General features: G+C 38.1%; 1 protein-coding gene across 1 annotated transcript; it reads left to right on the forward strand.

Annotated features, from left to right (window-relative positions):
* Nucleotides 1-438: 438 nt before the first annotated feature.
* Nucleotides 439-6,305, forward strand: LOC132128899 (transcription initiation factor TFIID subunit 8). Its single transcript, XM_059540290.1, has 8 exons — nucleotides 439-631; nucleotides 1,198-1,357; nucleotides 1,528-1,626; nucleotides 1,760-1,822; nucleotides 1,915-2,039; nucleotides 4,123-4,270; nucleotides 4,367-4,509; nucleotides 5,748-6,305. Exons 1-8 carry the CDS (start codon nucleotides 584-586, stop codon nucleotides 5,886-5,888), a joined length of 927 nt encoding a protein of 308 aa, XP_059396273.1. The 5' UTR covers nucleotides 439-583; the 3' UTR covers nucleotides 5,889-6,305.
* Nucleotides 6,306-19,044: the final 12,739 nt, after the last annotated feature.

Consider the following 19,044-nt stretch of genomic DNA (forward strand, 5'->3'; position numbering starts at 1 on the left):
TCTGTTAAGAAAGTGCCTGCCATTCTAATTAGGCCATCGTTTGCTTTGGTTTTTCGTAACGTAGTTTATGTGTATAACGCTTTCTTCTGTTCTAACCAATGAAATAAATTCGAATTCTTCCTCAAATCTTCCTCAGTTACTGTAAGACATTTTACAATGTTTCACACAAACAGTTATCAGTCTTTTTAAACATGAATGGAGGAGAAACGTTTCCCGCATGTTGTGGTTCAAGTCAAACTGACTGTCAAAGGCTATGGCATCCAGACAACAATTTCTTTATATCTGCAAAAATATATTTCTTTTCTGCAATATGTTCCATAAATGACGTCAAATATAACACACAAAATACTTATATTTATATTTCCAATTTTTCCTTTTCTTTTTTTCATAGGTCTGCAAAGTTTTTGTTTGTTTTACTTTTATTTTGTAAACGCGGCGAAAACAACAGACTTCCGGTGGCCCTGTTGGAAATTCTGATAGGGTTGCCATTTTCACCAAATATATAAACGTCCACTACAGTTATTAGGGAATGCAGAACGCACAATGAGTTAATTTTCGAGTGCTAAACACCAGAGGAAAGACCATGGCAGATTCTGTAGTGATGGGGAGCGGATCTTTAAACTCCGGAAGCGTAAATATCGCCTATCATTGTTATTGCCTACAGTCTGCTAGCTTAGCCAAACAACACTTACTTTATGGTTTTTTGTTTAATATAAGGCACATTTAAGAGAAGAACTGTCACACATTTTTAAAGTAGACGCTGTTTTATATCCAAACAAACCGGTCATTTGTATTATGTAAGAAAAAAAAAAATATATATATATATAATATAGCCCTTACAATAAATGTAGTGAGGCTGTCTAGAAACAGTTCAGTGTCTGTCAGCAGAAAGTCTCAAACCAAATGGTCTTCCCTACCTGGACACTATTTTATGGCCAGACCTGCTTTCGGAACACTCTTATGATGCCAAACATGCTAAGTAGGCAGTCACCACTATTTCTGAGAAGGTCTTAGCAGATTTAAACTGGTCTCCCAGTCTGACCAGGCTGGAAGACCAGCAGTACATCTTACACTGGTTTAAACTTTTTGATGCGAACCATAAGTAGCAGCAACCAAAACTTGGTTTTGAGAGAGTCAAACATTTGCAGTTGGACATCCTGATCTTTAATACTCTGTTCTTTTGATTAATAATTGCAGCGCTCGGGGAGCAGTAAGACCAGCACAAGTCCTACGGAGAACTATCAGCTGGCTCGGAGACGCACGCTGCAGGTGGTGGTAAGCTCTCTGCTGACAGAGTGTGGCTTCGAGAGCGCTGAGAAAGCGGTGGTGGAGACACTCACGGAGATGATGCAGAGCTGTGAGTCCTTCCCTTATCTCATGCAAGACACCTGTGAGGCTTGTCCAAAAAAAATAAAAATTATAAATGTATTTAATAAAGATTTATGTAATTGTTTTGTTTCAATTTTAGAATGAACACAAGTTTATTGTATGCATTTTAATATTAAGAGTATCAATATCTTTTGATAGATATAACTGAGGTTGGACGTTGTGCGAAAGCAACCTGTGAGCACACAGCTAGAAGCACCCCTACACTCTCGGATGTGGTTGTCACACTGGTCGAAATGGGTTGGTTGCCCTTTAATCAGTTTATTTAATCTTAGGAAGCTTAAAAGATTCCTCTTCTCTATGAGGTTGAATCGTGTTCATATGTTAATACGATTTTAACTTATGCGGTGGTTTACTTTTTCCACAATCGCAGGTTTTAATGTGGATACTCTTCCAGTGTATGCCAAAAGATCCCAAAGGATGGTTATAACTGCACGTAGGTTTACCATATTTCACCAATATATCTATTTATCTTGTATTGTCTGTAATAATTGTTCCTGTTTAAATGTATTCTTCTGTATTTAACAGCTCCAGTAACGAATGCTCCAGTCATCCCAAAAGCCCTCGTGGCCGGACAGAAGCGCACTCATCCAACATACATCCCCGGCCACTTCCCTGAATTCCCAGATCCTCATACATACATCAAAACACCAGTGAGTTATTGCTCACCTAGTGCCTTTATCAGTGTTGGGGAGTAACTAGTTACATGTAACGGCGTTACGTAATTTAATTACAAAATGAATGTAACTGTAATTAGTTACAGTTACTAAGAAAAAATGAGTAATTAAATTACAGTTACTTATGAAATTTTTAACGATTACAAAGGGGATTACATTTGAATATTTACACACATCCACATACAGCACTGACTATTCTGAGACATACCGCCCTAATTATTTCCGGGATGCGGAAATACAGTCTGGTTCGTAGAATCCAGTCATAAAAACGGAATGCCTAACGCGGACGGAATATGCCACATTTTGGATGACTAAATCAAAAGTAGGTCAGTACACTTGAATCAAAACATGACATGGACTAGTGTCTGTGAATATTAAGCCCCAAAAATGCAATATATGACTCCTGCACGTTCTGCGTGTCTGTGGAAATCAGGCGCGGACTGGACACCGGGAGAACCGGGACAATTCCCGGTGGCCTGGCAGCCGATTTTGCCCGCTATTTTAATATCATTATTGTATAATTGCCTGCCGAATGTAATAAAGCGATCATTTGCGAATACGCCGTTTGATAATTAAATCTCTAATAAATCAGGAAGTGTTAGTCATGACTCGCGCGCTCTCCGCGCCTCCGCCAAACGGTTTGGATCAGACTCAGAGTAATCAATTCGAGAGAGAGAGAGAGAGAGAGAGAGAGAGAGAGAGAGAGAGAGAGAGAGAGAGAGAGAGAGAGGACTGCTGGAGCAGAGAAGCAGAACTACTGTTCAGGGTTTCAGGTCAGTTTCATCTGTAAAGATGCTTTTTTGTCTTTGTTTTTTTATTTAATTAATCAAGCAGCAGCACGTTGCTCGTCAGTCATCACTTAAAATACTATATAAAGGACATCATTATTATCTGTTGTAATGTTACAGTAGTAATTTAGCTGAAAAACAATCAGATTTTTTTTATAGGTTTAGGGGGAGCTACGACAGACAACAACACAACCCTTACGAAAATTAACGTTTTAATATATTTCTATAAATCCAGAGAAAATAGTTACTATTGTTTAACTGTGGTAACCAAAAATTTAAAATGATTTTACAAATGTATTTATTTAAAAATAAATACAAATCCATTTGCAAAAAACAAAACAAAAAAAAAAAGGTTATTGTATATAGGCTAAAAAAAGCATGGTCAATTTTTGTAAGGAAAACATGACTCGTGTACAGTATTAGGATTTTTCTATAAAGATATTGTAGTATTGTAGAGTATTGTATTGTAAAGTATAGTTTTGTTCAATCTTGAGTATTAAAGTCATGAGAGAGATGGATAACAGGGCAAAATAAAGAGACTGAAGAGAAAAATGGAAGTGAAGGTGCAGTTCAGGAGAGAACTTTTAATTATTTTGCATGTCCCCAAATTAAAGATTTAAACCTTTTTTATGTCAGGTCCATACAAAAAATAGTTTTGTCCATGAATTTGTTTGTATGAGTTTGAATTTTCCAGTCTGAATTTTTTTCCCAGTCCGCCCCTCCTGTAAATTAATGGCAAAGACATGGTTTCATTTACTACACATAGGCCTACTGAAGCTCGCAGTGTTTTCAAACTCTGCTGCCTCAATATAGGAGTACACGAGCACATAAACATAATTTCTAGAACTGTTCTGTGTCACTTCATGTGCATTTTACTTATTTTGAGAAAACTATCATCATATCATATACAAAGAGACAGCAGTTTAAAAAAAACACCAATGTTTCAGGAGTTTATTACACAGAATACGTCACATGCTTATTAGATAACTGTATTTGAGTTGATGTATATGCTTTTTTTAATTTTCACAAATTTAGAAAAGTAATCAAAAAGTACTCAAAAGTAATTAGTTACATTACTTTAATAAAGTAATTGAAAAAGTTACACTACTATTACATTTTAAACAGGGTAACTTGTAATCTGTAACCTATTACATTTCCAAAGTAACCTTCCCAACACTGGCCTTTATATAGTGTGGTTTTCAACTTAACAACCAGTAACATAAAGAACATACATTCTACTTCAAAACATATCTCCCATTTCTGTGTTTTAGACCTTTAGAGAGCCTGTGTCAGATTACCAGGTGGTGAGAGAGAAGGCGGCATCACAAAGGAGAGATGTGGAGCGCGCGCTCACCCGCTTCATGGCCAAGACAGGAGAGACGCAAAGCCTTTTTAAGGATGACATCAGTGCATTCCCTTGTGAGTTTTTCTGTCCCAAATACTGCCAGTGTCTTCCTTTTACTTTGACTGCCCTTTTGACTTTCTAGTTTTATTCATCTTTCTGTGTGTAATAAGTAATTTCAGCAAAGCCGAGCACCATCCCTTACCTCAGCGCCCTGCTGCCCTCTGAACTAGAGCTTCAGTCATTGGAGGAGACCGATTCATCTGAGCAGGATGACCAGACAGACACAGAGAACAACTCTAGTCACATTATTCAGGCAAGCATGAAGCATTTTTTCTCTTCAAAATTTTTATGAAGAACATACCTGCTTGTCTGTTTTTAATTTTTTGTTTGTTTGTTTATAAAGTATATATTCATACATCGATCAGGCATAACATTATGACCACTGACAGGTGAAGTGAATAACACTGATTATCTCTTCATCACAGCACCTGTTAGTGGGTGGGATATATTAGGCAGCAAGTGACCATTTTGTTCTTAAAGTTGATGTGTTAGAATCAGGAAAAATGGGTAAGTGTAAGGATTTGAGTGATTTTGACAAGGGCCAAATTGTGATGGCTAGTCGACTGGGTCTCCCAGTCTGCAGTGATCAGTATCTATCAAAAGTGGAACAAGGAAGCAACGGTGGTGAACCGGAGACAGGGTCATGGGCGGCCAATATCATTGATGCACGTTGGGAGCGAAAACTGCCTCCTGTGGTCAGATCAGGTAGAAGAGCTACTGTAGCTCAAACTGCTCAAGAAGTTAATGCTGGTTCTGATGGAAAGATGTCAGAATACACAGTGCATTGCAGTTTGTTGCTTATGGGGCTGCATTGGATGGCCTTGTGCATGTGCGTCACTTTCCTGGGGAACAGATGGCACCAGGATACACTATGTGAAGAAGCCAAGCCGGTGGAGGCAGTGTGATGCTTTGGGTAATGTTCTGCTGGCGAACCTTGGTCCTTAAATCCATGTGGATGTTACTTTGACACGTACCACCTACCTAAACATTGTGGCAGACCATGTACAACCCTGAAACTGTATTCCCTGGTGTCTGTGGCTTCTCTCAGCAGTATAATGTGCTCTTCCACAAAGCAAAAATGGTTCAGGAATGGTTTGAGGAGCACAACAACGAGTTTGAGGTGTTGACTGGGCCTCCAAATTCCCCAGATCTCAGTCCAGTCGAGCATCTGTGGGATGTGCTGAACAAACAAGTCCGATCCATGGAGGCCCCACATCGCAACTGACTTAAAGCATCTGCTGCAAACATCTTGGTGCCAGATACCACAGCACACCTTCAGGGGTCTAGTGGAGTCCATGTCTTGATGGGCTGTTTTGGCAGCAAAAGTGGGCCCAACACAATATTAGGAAGGTGGTCATAAAGTATGCCTGATCGGTGTGTGTGTGTGTATATATGTGTATGTAATATTTCAATAACTATTTATTTTTGTTTATATATCAATTATTTTGTTTTAGTAACAACTAATTTAAAGAATCTTTTTTTTTTTTCTAGGATGACCCAAGTACAGATAAGGAGAACGTAGTGCTGCCGCCTGGTGGTGTTGTGCCTACAGGGAAGGCCAGTGAGGAAAACATGATTGACAACCCATATCTTCGGCCTGTCAAAAAGCCCAAAGTCAGAAGAAAAAAATGAAAATTGATATATTGACTCTGCTACTTCTACATCAGCTGGTTATGATGGATGATGACTTCTTAGCACGTGCTAATCACACTGTGCCCCTTGAAGTTACAGCTAACATATGAAGAACCAGAGTCTTCAACAATAGCAATTTGGAAACCCGCAGTAGTCCATCATGTTACTGATGATGGACTCTTATTGAATGACAGACTGTTCTATACATCTGAAAAATATTAGATGGAATTTAAACAAGCAACTTCACTAAAGTCAAGTTACACAGTTGATATTTCGTAGTTTGTTTAGATAAGCCTTCCCTTAAAATATTTAGTTTTTACAGTTCTTAACACATCAGAAATGTGATGTTCTCTTTTGATTTGTATGTATTTGTTACTTATTTGTGAATGATGGTAATAAATGTCTTTCATTGTTTAAGGCATCATTTCAAAAGGACAAGTTGAAAAACCAGAATGTGGGGATAATGTAAAATCTCTTTTATGAGCGTGTGTCCTTTTTCCCTATTACTTTACTTACTGCATTAGTTAAAATTTAAGTAATATGCCTGGAACATGTCTAATATAGAATGTGTTATGAAATGGAAATGGGAAAACATATCTTTTACAGCTTTAAAGGGATACTCAACCCCAAAATGAAAATTTTGTCATTAATCACTTACCCCCATGTCGTTCCAATCCCGTAAAAGCTTTATTTGTCTTCGGAACACAATTTAAGATATTTTGGATGAAAGCCGGGAGGCTTGAGACTGTCCCACAGACTGCCAAGTAAATAACAGTGTCGAGGTCCAGAGAAGTATGAAAGACATCGTGAGAATATTCCACCTTCAGTGCTTCAACCGTAACATTATTAGGCGATCAGAATACTTGTTGTATGTGAAGAAAACAAAAAAACAACTTTATTCAACATTTTGTCTCCTCTGTCTCTCCGCATCACCATAGCACCATTTTAGAGAACATCCACTGAATGCAAGCAGCGTATGTTCTATGTCAGCCACAACACAAGGATATGTTTTCAACTTGTATTTATGATTTGATTTTAATGAAAACGGTGCATCTGTGTGGCGTGGCTGACACAGAATAGCATATGTAGTTTGTGTTCAGCGGATGTTTTTCAAAATGGTGCTATGGTGATGTGGAGGGAGTGGGAGAACCCGAGGGAGGGCAGAGCAGGGGCAGACCATGCCTACTGACCAACGGAGCCCCATGAGGCTGAATGGCCCACGCTGGAATTGAGGGTGGGAGGAGTGCAGGCGCAGGTGTCTGTATGGCGGGACAAGGTGGAATGGAGCCACCGAAGGCGAATCCACAGGCTCCTCAGGTCCAAGAGGCGAGGACTTCCAGCAGGCCCAAGATGGAGCCCCACCGGTGATGAGGTGAAACAGAGGCAGACGGGGGATAGAGGTCACTCCACATAGGTGGCGAAGGTCCTTCGAGGACCCTCCCCAGTAAAGGAGCGATTTCCCTGCTCAAGGCACAGAGGGACAATGGTCCATGAAAAAAAAATATATACAAAAACACTGGAAAATGAAATTTAAGGGATGCACCATTTCTTTCTTTTTCTTTTGGTTCCAGTGAAATATTACAATATTAGCAAAAAGAATTTTCGGAAAGTATGCAAGTAACCATCTTATACAATGTTTTTGTGAAGCATCGACTTTTTTTTTTTTTTTTTGTAAGGCAAAAAGTAGATAAATACTCAAGAAAGATTGTACTTTCTTTTGAATTGTAATTTTAGCCGTTTATTGACCACATCAGATCCAGCAGGTAACAAAAAATTACATTTCTAAATACAAAAATGTGATTAATACAGCAGAATCGGTTTGATTTTTGGCTGTTTTTATAATCAAGCCTAAACAACAAATGTCGAAAATACATAATCAAATAAATAATCAAGGTTACCCAGTACTCATAATTTAAAGGACATAAAATCTGATGTTTCTGGGTCATGCAACATGTCAACTGTCTGACCAAACATATATCACAAAACTATATGTACTGTGAATAAGAAAGGTTAATTAATAATCCAATTAGACTTCGACAGTGAGCTTGACACAGTAGTCAAATATGTTGTTCATTTTTATACTCCAAAGCTCTATAAATATTAAGTTTACATCCTAAAAATCTAAACCAGATGTCCTGGATGAACCAGTTTAGTGGATTGATATATTTCATTGGCTTGCAATAAGAATGTGACATATTTGAAAATGTCATATACAGATTCTTTGATTCAGATTCAGATTCACTAAACTTCCCCTAAGACCAGCAGCCTGCGTTCCAGGTACTACAGAAGATACACTTCAGATCGACATCAGATCACATAGACACATAAATGTTCAATCTTCAGCTAGTTTTAAAACAATATGCAAAATAACCACACCATATACCACTTTCCAGATCAGTGCAAACCAGATTAAAATGACACATCACCTGCTGTTTTCAGATGCTATAGTTTCAGCTTGACCACAAAATATAAACAAGCATTCCATCTAGTGGTACTTTATGGTATTGTAACCACGTCTGACAATCACCTGTCTGACACCTTATGGACTTGTCACTTTTTGTGTTTACCTGCAAAGTTTATGTTGGATAACTTTATTTATCACGTGTTGTATGTAATTACACAAGTATAATAAAATCAACTTTTTTTGTATTGTGATCTTGATTTTAATTACCGTATTTTCCGGACTATAAGTCACACTTTTTTTCATAGTTTGGCTGGTCCTGCGACTTATAGTCAGGTGCGACTTATTTATCAAAATTAATTTCACATAAACCGAGAGAAATGAACCAAGAGAAAACATTACCGTCTACAGCCGCGAGAGGGCGCTCTATGCTGCTCATTGCTCCTGTAGTCTACACTGAAGACATTGAGCGCCCTCTCGCGGCTGTAGACGGAAATGTTTTCTCTTGGTTCTTGGTTCTAAATAAATGCGACTTATAGTCCAGTGCGACCTATATGTTTTTTTCCTTGTCATGACGTATTTTTGGATTGATGCGACTTATACTCAGGTGTGACTTATAGTCCGAAAAATACGGTATTATTTTCACTCACCATTCTGTTAAATGTATAAATGACTTCAGCGCTCCAGCGTCGTTATCTGTCCTTCATTGTAACCGATTTCAAATGGTGCTAGAAACCCCAAAAGACTCTGAACACCAAAAGAAATCGGTCAACCTTGGTTAAAGGACACGTCTTGGAGTCGAATACAAGATGTGTTTACATAGTATAAAGCATGAATGTTGTCAGTTGTATTTCCCACCCCAAGAACACTGATTTCAAATGGTGCTAGATTCATTTCATCGGCACTCTAAGACACCACTTGAAACCAGCTTCCAGGAGGAGACACGGTCAGGTTCCACGTCAGCTGCTAAAACATAACTTGGCATCACTCCTCAAGATGGCAGGGCTTCAGACAAAAAGACAGAAAACAAAACATTAATGCACATATATACACATTTCATCATTTCGAACTTACTGTACACGGTACAGAAATCAATGTTGAGAGAAACGTCTTCCGCTTTTCCATTAATGTAACATACAACATTGGGATTTAGCAGAGCTGTCATTGGATCATAAGCTTGGAAACCAAAATAACAAAATGCTAAGGTTTCTGAGCTTTAAATGCTATGTGACGAACAAGAACAAACCCTTAGCTACTGACTATCCTGCTCTTGCATGAGCTGTGATATCAACGGCAGAGGGCCGTAAATATAAATGTTTGGTTTAACTGCTTGTAAATCATATAAGCATATGCACAGAATAAAGAAAAGCAAATAGTTAAAGAGAAATACATGTGACCTTAATCAGGCATTATTTGGGGGGTTTAAGAACCCTCAAAATAGTAACAGTCACTAATAATAAGTGTAATAATATTTAACAAAATAGAATATTATTATTATTAATGATATCCATAATGTTTATAATAAATGTAGTTTCAGCAAATAAATTACTGGTTGTACGTAATAAAAATATATATATATTAGTATTTAGATGCCAAACCATAAACAAAACCATACGAAACTACAAGTTCACTTGCAACAAAGCTAAACATGGTTTTTGGACTAAGTTATTAACAATATGCATTTATTAAACATACATTGATGATTAATAAAACATTATCTCAATATCAAATAATACTTTTGATTATATTCCTAATAAACAATAACATCTAATAAAATAAACGCATTTACATATTAAAGATATAACGATAATTAACAAAACAATACATTATTATTTTATTAATATTTGTATGCTATATTTTATACATTTAATAAAATACAAGTGGTAAAACATCTATTATAATATAATTAAATACTATAATTAAACTGCAATACATAGTAAAACTATAATAACTAATTCAATATTTCCAATTTGCCTATTTCTCAATGGATGCTAAAGGAACTGTGTAGGAGCTACAGTAAATACCAATGCTAACCAGCTGATCTCTATTCTGCACCTTTATTAAAGACCAGCAGCTCAAAACTAAATCCTTGCAGAAAGATTCACACCTCGTACCACAAAGAAAACAAAAGACAAGAAAGCCCACACCTCCAATTCTGGTAGGAAACCCAACACGGCTAGATTTCTTGCACAGAGGATAATCGAGGAAGAGCACAAAACAGGCTACTTTCATCTTGCACATCTTCTTCCACTTGGTCGCTTATTTTAAATGCGCAGAAGGAAATACTGTTTAACGTTAAGCAATATAATTTAAAGCAATATTGATTTGAGGATAAAAGATAATGTGGTTTCGTAAGCACTTGATACAGCACACATAACAAGCAAACGCAGTGGCATAATGCCAGTGAATAATTATACACGAGACAATGCTGATTTGCAATCCGACTAAGCAAATTTGGCATGGGTGAAAAACTGTGAACAGCCTCTGTTTGTGGGCTTTAAGTGGAAAATTGCGAGCATAGAGAAAGTATGTATAGTTTCAAACCCAAAGGAGATCAATCCTCGCCTCCGTCTGTATAGCTAAAGCCACTTTACAATCTGAAACATATTGTATTTCTTGTGTTAATCTAGAACTCCTCTAAGCAAATGAGAATACTTACTTGAACATCGATATCTGACATTTACAAATAGCTCTCTTTCAGTGTTCTAGTACAGCGATTTTTAAGTAAAGAAAAAGCTATTCATATAATAAACAGGCTATTTATTTATTCGTTTGTTGCTGATGACGTCTGGGTGTCAAATTGAATTTTACTTCAGTGCAAATTCATCTCGTAGAAGCTAGTCAAATTAGGCAGATGACAAGCAATAAACAAAACTACTCAGTACTACATACCACAAAAACAGCTTCACTTATTATTATTAAAATTATTCATATTATACAATTTTTAGACTTCTAAAAACCTTAGGTAAGATTTTTCCTATTTATTCTGTCATAATTTGGCATATTATTGGATCTCTCTCTCTCTCTCTCTCTATATATATATATATATAATGTTGACTTTCATATGAACAGGTTGTAAACGCCAACTTTTAAGTCCTGATGCGAAAGCAGTCGAGCACCACAGTTCTAGAGAACGCCCTGTATGCTGAGAGCAGTTTCATCAGTCACTCAGCGGCAGGGAATGTGAAACAGCACCTACGCAGGCAAAACAGGAAGGATTTAAGAGCAAAAGCAGGAAAGAATATATGACCAAACCTAGGTGTATTCAAACTCGCATATCAAAATGCCATTCGTTTGGCTTTTACAACTACTAGAAAGAAATCTAATAATTTTTTTATTTTTCAAATTTCAATAACAACTACTCACTAGACTTGCGGTGTATAAAGTTGAGCGTCTCTAAAGAGGAGTTTCATTTAGGTTGTTGCTCTCTCCGTTTTGCTGCCACCACCGCCGCAGTCTCTCAAAATGAAGTGTGCGCAGGAAATGGAGAAATCTGGAAGGGGGATTCCTGATGCCAGTGCTCTGTGAGGGTGTGGCGGCAGGTACTGCCCTGTAGACTGACGTTTGCCAAGGTTTTTTTGTTCTTTACATCTCAGTGTTCTCAGAGCTTCTCAAAGTCTTTGGCAGACTAACATCCCACTCACCGGACATATATCCCTTAAATATATTACACCTTCCTCCTAAACCTTTGTGTGTGTGTGTGTGTGTGTGTGAATGCTATATTTTTAAATGTTCATTCCTTCAGATTGATTAAAAGAGTTTCTGTAAAGCAATTCATGGATGTCAAAATATTTTTCTGACTTCTTTAATTTGCTCAACGACTGCATTGCGTGTTTGTTTTGAGCCGTACTGCAGAGCTGAAACATGCCCCAGGAGCTCGGTAACACTTATCTGACTGATAGGACAGAACTCGTGGGAGTTTCCCGGCCGAGAGGAGAGCAGCATGGCGACAGTTGCTGTTTAGAGGTATCCAGTTGCCCCTCTCACTTTCTTCTGGCTGTTTGTTTGCCTTCGGCCTGTTGTGCAATATTTATAAAAGACTTTAAGGGGGCAGCTTTGTTTTTCTGATGACTAAAAAAAAAATCTAAAACCAATATAGAGAGAAAAGAAACAAGCAAATAAACAATGAAAAAATTTAATTAAGAGACAAATGAGTTCATAAAATAAATATATAAGCATTATTAATAAAAGTATGTTTTTAATTAATAATTAAATATGTCCCCAAAATATGAAGAGAGTTGAAGTACATGTAAAAATAATTAGTTTTATTGCATAAATAGATAAATTAATAATGTTCCCAAAAATATTTGGACACTTTAATTGCTTTTACAAATGGTTGAACTCTATACTTACAATTCTATACATTGCCTAGAAAACTAAAAAAAAAAGACTGGTATGATGCTTTCAATACGCAATTTATAAGTAAACTATTGGAAAAGGACAAGAACAGCTTTTAAAACATAAAGCTCAATTACAATTTAGTGGTCAGTCTGTTATAAGTATTCACTTGAAAATATATTTTCACCAGGTTTGTTTTACTTCATGACAGAAACAGCAAAAATAAATTAAAGTAAATAAAATCAGGACGAGTTTCTGAAAGGAAAAGGCCTACACTGACATCGGTATCATGGGGAGCAACAGTACCAAGATGAATAGCAGTGAAAAATAACAAAAATACAATCTGCGTCACAGCCCGATCCTCGGCCCAGACACCCATAGGTTAACTCCATCGTGTGGTGAGCTTCATCCATAAAAAAACGCCCCTGCCACGTGATAAGGAGGATGAGGTAGACGGGGATGCAATCCCCTCTGGCCCTCTGGTGCCTCCAACATTTGCCAGAGCTCCGGTCTGTGGCGTTTAATGCAGCATTAACAGCTGCAGTGCAGGCCTCTGCCTCACACACACACAGACACACACTCGGACGTAACCTGGGGCCAGCACCGCTTGACACGCAACAGGTTTCAGGACAGAACTGTTTCACTAACAGAACAATCGCATGCACATAAACTTGCGAGATGCTGTTTTGACACTGTCCATCTAAACAAGAAGCTTGGTGGTCAGTTGGCAGAGGAAGAAGGCATCTGATCAACTGATCAAATCAGAAGAAGAAAAAAAGACAATTTTAATTGTATAATCATTTGATATGGTAAAACAGCAAGTGCCACTGAAAGTCATTGGAAATGATTGTATTATATAAATTATATAATTTTTTTTGTGAACTATCCCTTTAAACTGCTTTAAAATCATTTACTCACTCTCATGTCATAAGATATTTTGAACACCACTGGGGAACAAAAACATTGGTCCCTACTGACTTTCAGTGTATGGACAACAGAGACATTCTACAAAATATCTCCTTTTGTGTTCCACAGAAGAAAAAAGGCACAGAGGTTTGGAACGACACGCGAGTGAATAAACAATAAATGATTGTTCAATTTTGGGTGGATTATCCCTTTAAGTAACACGCTTTCGCACATTTTTCCCTTGTGACGTTCTACCAAATCTCTCTAAAACAACAACACTCTACTGTAACAGAGTACTCACAAATGATAACATTACCTTGCAGCCAATCAGATGAATCCCTCCAGCTGCTTTCCAGGGCTAATCCAATGGGATTTTGGAGCTGCGAAAAAGTCAGAAGCACCAACTGGCACCTGATAGGAGCAGGGCTCTGTCACTCATCTCTCTGATGCGGCTGCATTAGGAAGTCTAGCGCATGTGAACTGGATGCCTGCCAGTGCACAGTCACCAAGAGAGCAAGGTAAACAATTTCTCTCTCTCTTTCTCTCTCTCTCTCTCTCTCTCTCTCTCCCTTTCCCTCTCATTCTAGTCCTTTCTCTGGTTCCCTCCCATGACATTTAGAGCCATTTCATGAATGTAACCCTCCTTCAGGATGCAATTTAACTCCTGTATTGAAGGTGAGATGCAGGGAAAGAGGTGAAAATAGTCACACACCAAAAAGAAAGTGCAGTAAATATGACTGCGCCACTGCTTGTGTTTATAGAAACACTGCAGAAACAAATGCTGTTGATGGAAGTGTGACGTCTGCCCTCGTCCCTTTCAAAGAGCACAAATTTAGCCGAGGCACCTGCTCTTCTACTCATCCTCCCTAATATATGGAACATAATTAATGCCATAAAGTAATATCTTAGTCGTCTGCCACTGCCTGACAGTGAATAGCCTGTTGTATATGACTTACCTGTTAAGAAGAGGCAGAAAAGATTGGTGTAATGTATATCGGTATCGGTATCAACCGTAATTATGCGTAATGCGATTACGGTACGGTACGGACCCTTGCGGTATCCGATGTGGTTCGAATAACAGACAAAAATTCTCTTAATATGAACTATTCAGATATCTCACAAGAACCTTCGAAAGCAGCATTTGTTTTGTTATCGTTGTTTTGTTGACCGTTTATATGCCACCTCGCAACGCCGTCACACGCCCAAGCAAACGTCGACACACACCGAACCTCTGCGCACACAATCCGAGAAACTCGATCACGTTCTCAGCATCCATGTTGGAGCTGCGATTGTGGAGAAACGGTCTAAAACATGAAATCAGAGTGAGTCGAAGTGGGAGAGAAGAAGAGATGGAGAAGAGGAGGATGAAAGGCGGATGAGCAGACGAAAGGGCTGGGATACACTCACAGGTAGGAGAAAAGCACACATGTCCGAATCCTCTCCTCCTAGCTGCTGTTATCCTCTCGACGTGAAAAAGTGACGTAGCAACTAATCCAAAATCGCTTTCTCTCTCTCGCGTCCTCCCTCCCTCTCCTCACCAGACCTCCACCCTCTCCTGCTCACTCTATTTTCATCTTGTTGCAACAGCAGAATCGCTGCCGTTTTTTCAGACAGACACATGTCTACATAAATAGATCGCTAATAGACGCATACAAACATGCTCATTGTGATCACACAGACAGAGAGTTGCCGCAAACGCTCCCACAATCTCTCGGTCTCCTTCTCCCTCAGTTTGACTCTCTAGCACATTGTGACGCAGCACTTAATTCTTGGGTCTTTTTCGCTCTGTATTATGACCACACAAATGCAGCATCTCGAAAAATCCACATAACGAGTGGGAAAGTGAGAGAGAGGCACAGACACTTTGATTACAGTAGGCTTCTTTCTTTTCCTGTCTATCTGGTGTCCTCCTCTCCCCTCTGTGCTCCTATAACTGTTTCTCTACACATCACCCCCCCCCCCCCCCCCATATCTTCAGTATCTCATCTGCCTCTCTAAAAGACGTGTTGGTGTCTCGGTGAACTGAGATGACGGTGCCCTTGTGATCACCTGACAGCCTGCAGCTTTTAAAGGAACATCGCAGAGCTCCGTTTCAGTTATGTAACAACTGGGCTGTTTTGTTTCTCGTGTTTTTAATCTCTGCCTATTTGCTTGGGCTGTTTAAAATACCCAGGCTGTCGGGGGACACCTAAATCAGATAATATGTGCAGGAGAGTATCTTGAATCTATGAACATTGCAACTGATTAATAATATAACGTCATTCCAATGTTCGGACAGATTAGAGCAGGGTAAGATATGATAAAGGACTTTCTGATTAAAAGAAAACAAGAGGCAACGTAGAATCATGGGAAGGCACATCAGTAGCTCATAGACTTCTTCTTCCTGTTTTGAACTACAGATCTGTAACCATGGAGACAGACAGCAGAAAAACATGGATTATGTCACCATATTCAAAACTGAAGGGATGCATGAGGAAAAAGGGAGAGTGAACCTTGATAATCACATGTGAACAAAAAAAGGATTTCATTATTGAAATACATTTTTTTATTATTAAATGAATGAATATATGCATTATTAAAATAGAAGAAAATAAAATGTAATAAATAAATGTAAGCAAACCAAATACAAATAAAATAATAAAAGTAATTAATAATTGAATGTATTTATTTATATCTAAAAAATAAAATAAAATAAAGCAGGAGATCAAAGTGATTCATAACTTTCTAAATCGTAATGAAATATTAAATGGATCTCTTTCGGAAAACTTGACACAGAACTACTGCTTCTCTAAAAATCCGATCATACATTGCCTGCACATATTATTACGATAACATATAACAAGAGATGGCTAAAATTGCTCTATACTCAGAGTAGCCTGACACACTTTAACACAGACCACAATTCCCAGCATGCTCCTCCATGTGACATTTCAATCTAAGTGTGGAAGTGAGGTAGGTCAGCTGGCAGGGTGCGCGGCAGCCCACAGTGCAATGATACACCACCAGCCAGTGATAATCCTCCTCTCTGCTCCAGTTTATATGTTAGATTGAGAGCTGAACACAGCATGAAATGCTACATGATTTTACTCTGATATATCTTTCACGAGTTCACCCTTACATCTAATCTGAAAGCGAATAGTAAGCATATTTTGACATGTTGTCCTGGGGGAGGGGTCCGGGCCCGGAGCATAGCCCGAACCCAAAGAACTCCCCCATCCCTAATTTGGGATAAAACAGATTAGAAGTGAGGAGTTGGGGTGGAGGAGGGATGCCGAAAATCTGTCGTATGACAGGAGGTAGGAAGGCTGGATATATATACACTTGTGCTAGTTAAGATGGTTAGCTAAACGAGATGCACCTGTGCCAAATTGGATGATGATCTGATCGTGCTCCTCCCGAACTTTGTTAATAAAACCCCATTTAATAATATTTGTCTTTAAGTAATCAAATATCTGCTTCACGCCTAAGGAGGAGTTTCTTTGTCTCCCTAATGGCTTATTGAACCACCTCTCATCGCATTAAAACTTGGCATGTTGAGCTGATGGGTGGCTCGACTTCTTCAACATTTATCAGTTTGATGTGCAGCATTATAAATATCATGAAGCCAAAAATGCAGGGATGCACTGCATTAGTTCAGGCCGTAAATAATATCAGATATGGGAGATTTCAATGTGTCAGAATCAATGAAAGAAATTATAGCTTTTCAAATCTGATAATATTATATATTATGAAAAAATTGAAGTAAAATAAAAAATAAAATAACAGGAGGTCAAACTTATTAATAAATGACTAAATCCTGATAAAAATATTAAATGTACCTGTTAGCATTTTGGAAAACCATATTTAAAAGAACAACTTTGCCTACTAGGCCTACATTACAAATGAAATTATGAAATAAATATGTAATTTAAGAAAATAGAAGTTTGTAGAATTAATAAAAGTATGTCTTATAGCCAATGGCGACATCACAGAAAAAAAAAAAAAAATTAAACATGTATATTATATAAAATTAAATGTATAAATTATATACGTGACGAGTGGGGCTGGGCCGAGAGCTGTGGGAACGGAGCGAGGCCGGTGGAGTAAGTGATAATGGGCAACACCTGAGCCACTCACTGTTCTCGAGTCCCACAGGGAGGTACAGAAGAATAAAAGGAGGAGTAACAAGAGAGGACCAGGCCTGGATTTTGATGTTGTATTATTATGTTTTATGTGGCAGTTGTCCGTGAGGGGCTGCTGCTTTACTTTTGTTTGTGTTCGTTCATTTGTTTAATAAAGTTTTCTGTTTAAATGTTTGCTGGTTCCCACCTCCTTCTTCCAGATCTACAAATTGTTTTATATTATAAAATTATAACGTTATAAGTTATAACTGGCCGTGACTGCTACAAACATTTGACAATTACATTTTTAAGCATTTGGAAGATGATTTTGTTCAAACCAAACCTAGCCTGAAATATAATTGGTCCAAAATCGACTCCGCATAAGCTTAGTTTGGTCACAGGTATAGTTTCTTGGCCCTCATTTTTTGGGAAATCCGGTCATTCCAATAGGAATCCACTCAGTCAGGTGTTTCACATGAGGGCGAAATTTTTTCTCATCCAGATTTTGCCTATTTTCAAACTGGTCACTTGAATTGGCTGGAATAGGCAACCGAAAACTGCTCGGTTTGAAAGTGACTGTGTGAGTTGTGCTTTATACATCACTATGCTATTTGACAAAAGACAATTTGGGCATGGTGGCACCAAACATTTGCAATCTGTTTTTATTTGATCATTTTACTAGTTCACATCTACTAATTTTCACAGTCTTAAATGTAAAATAATCAATTCAATCACCTTTGAGGTTTGTTACTGAACTTACTTATCTCTTTGAACTCTTTCTAACTTCATTTTACCCCAAGGTCCAACCAATGTAGTTTAATCTCAGACAGAATTGGCCACCCACATCAAATTAAGGAGCTTTTTTTAACAAGAAGCTTTGGTCACGGGACCTTTAAAGTCTGCTATAGCACCAATATTTTTCTCTATCATTTCACACAGGATATAAAGCAACAGTGCATGCTAATTAGTGCCCTTCCTGTCTGTCTGTCTCTCTATTAATGCAGTTGTCATTAGCAGCATGCAGGTTAATTTTAGCAGTGTCATCTCTACATAGTAGTCCAGTTCCTGTAGGCTTATTCTCTAACAGTAAGACAGCCTGGCCGACTGACTACAAAATGACCCTGAATGACGCAATGCCAACGTGTTCGCTCAGATAAAACCTTGGCAAAACAGAGAAATGAGATGAAGATCTTGGCATATATGCTAGTAAAGGCAGCTGATTCTCATGGGTTTTAATAAATGGTGAGAGTGAATTCACATTATTTACATCTGGTTTAGGGAAATAGCAATACAACTAACTTTGCTCTGCTTATTTGTCTTAAATGGATGAAAAACTGCAGATTTTCACTATGAATGCCACAATAGTCCACAATAGTCCACACATACCTTTTCAGTGTTGTTGTCACTCGTC

This window comes from Carassius carassius, chromosome 46 (assembly GCF_963082965.1).
Source record: "Carassius carassius chromosome 46, fCarCar2.1, whole genome shotgun sequence".
NCBI lineage: Eukaryota > Metazoa > Chordata > Actinopteri > Cypriniformes > Cyprinidae > Carassius > Carassius carassius.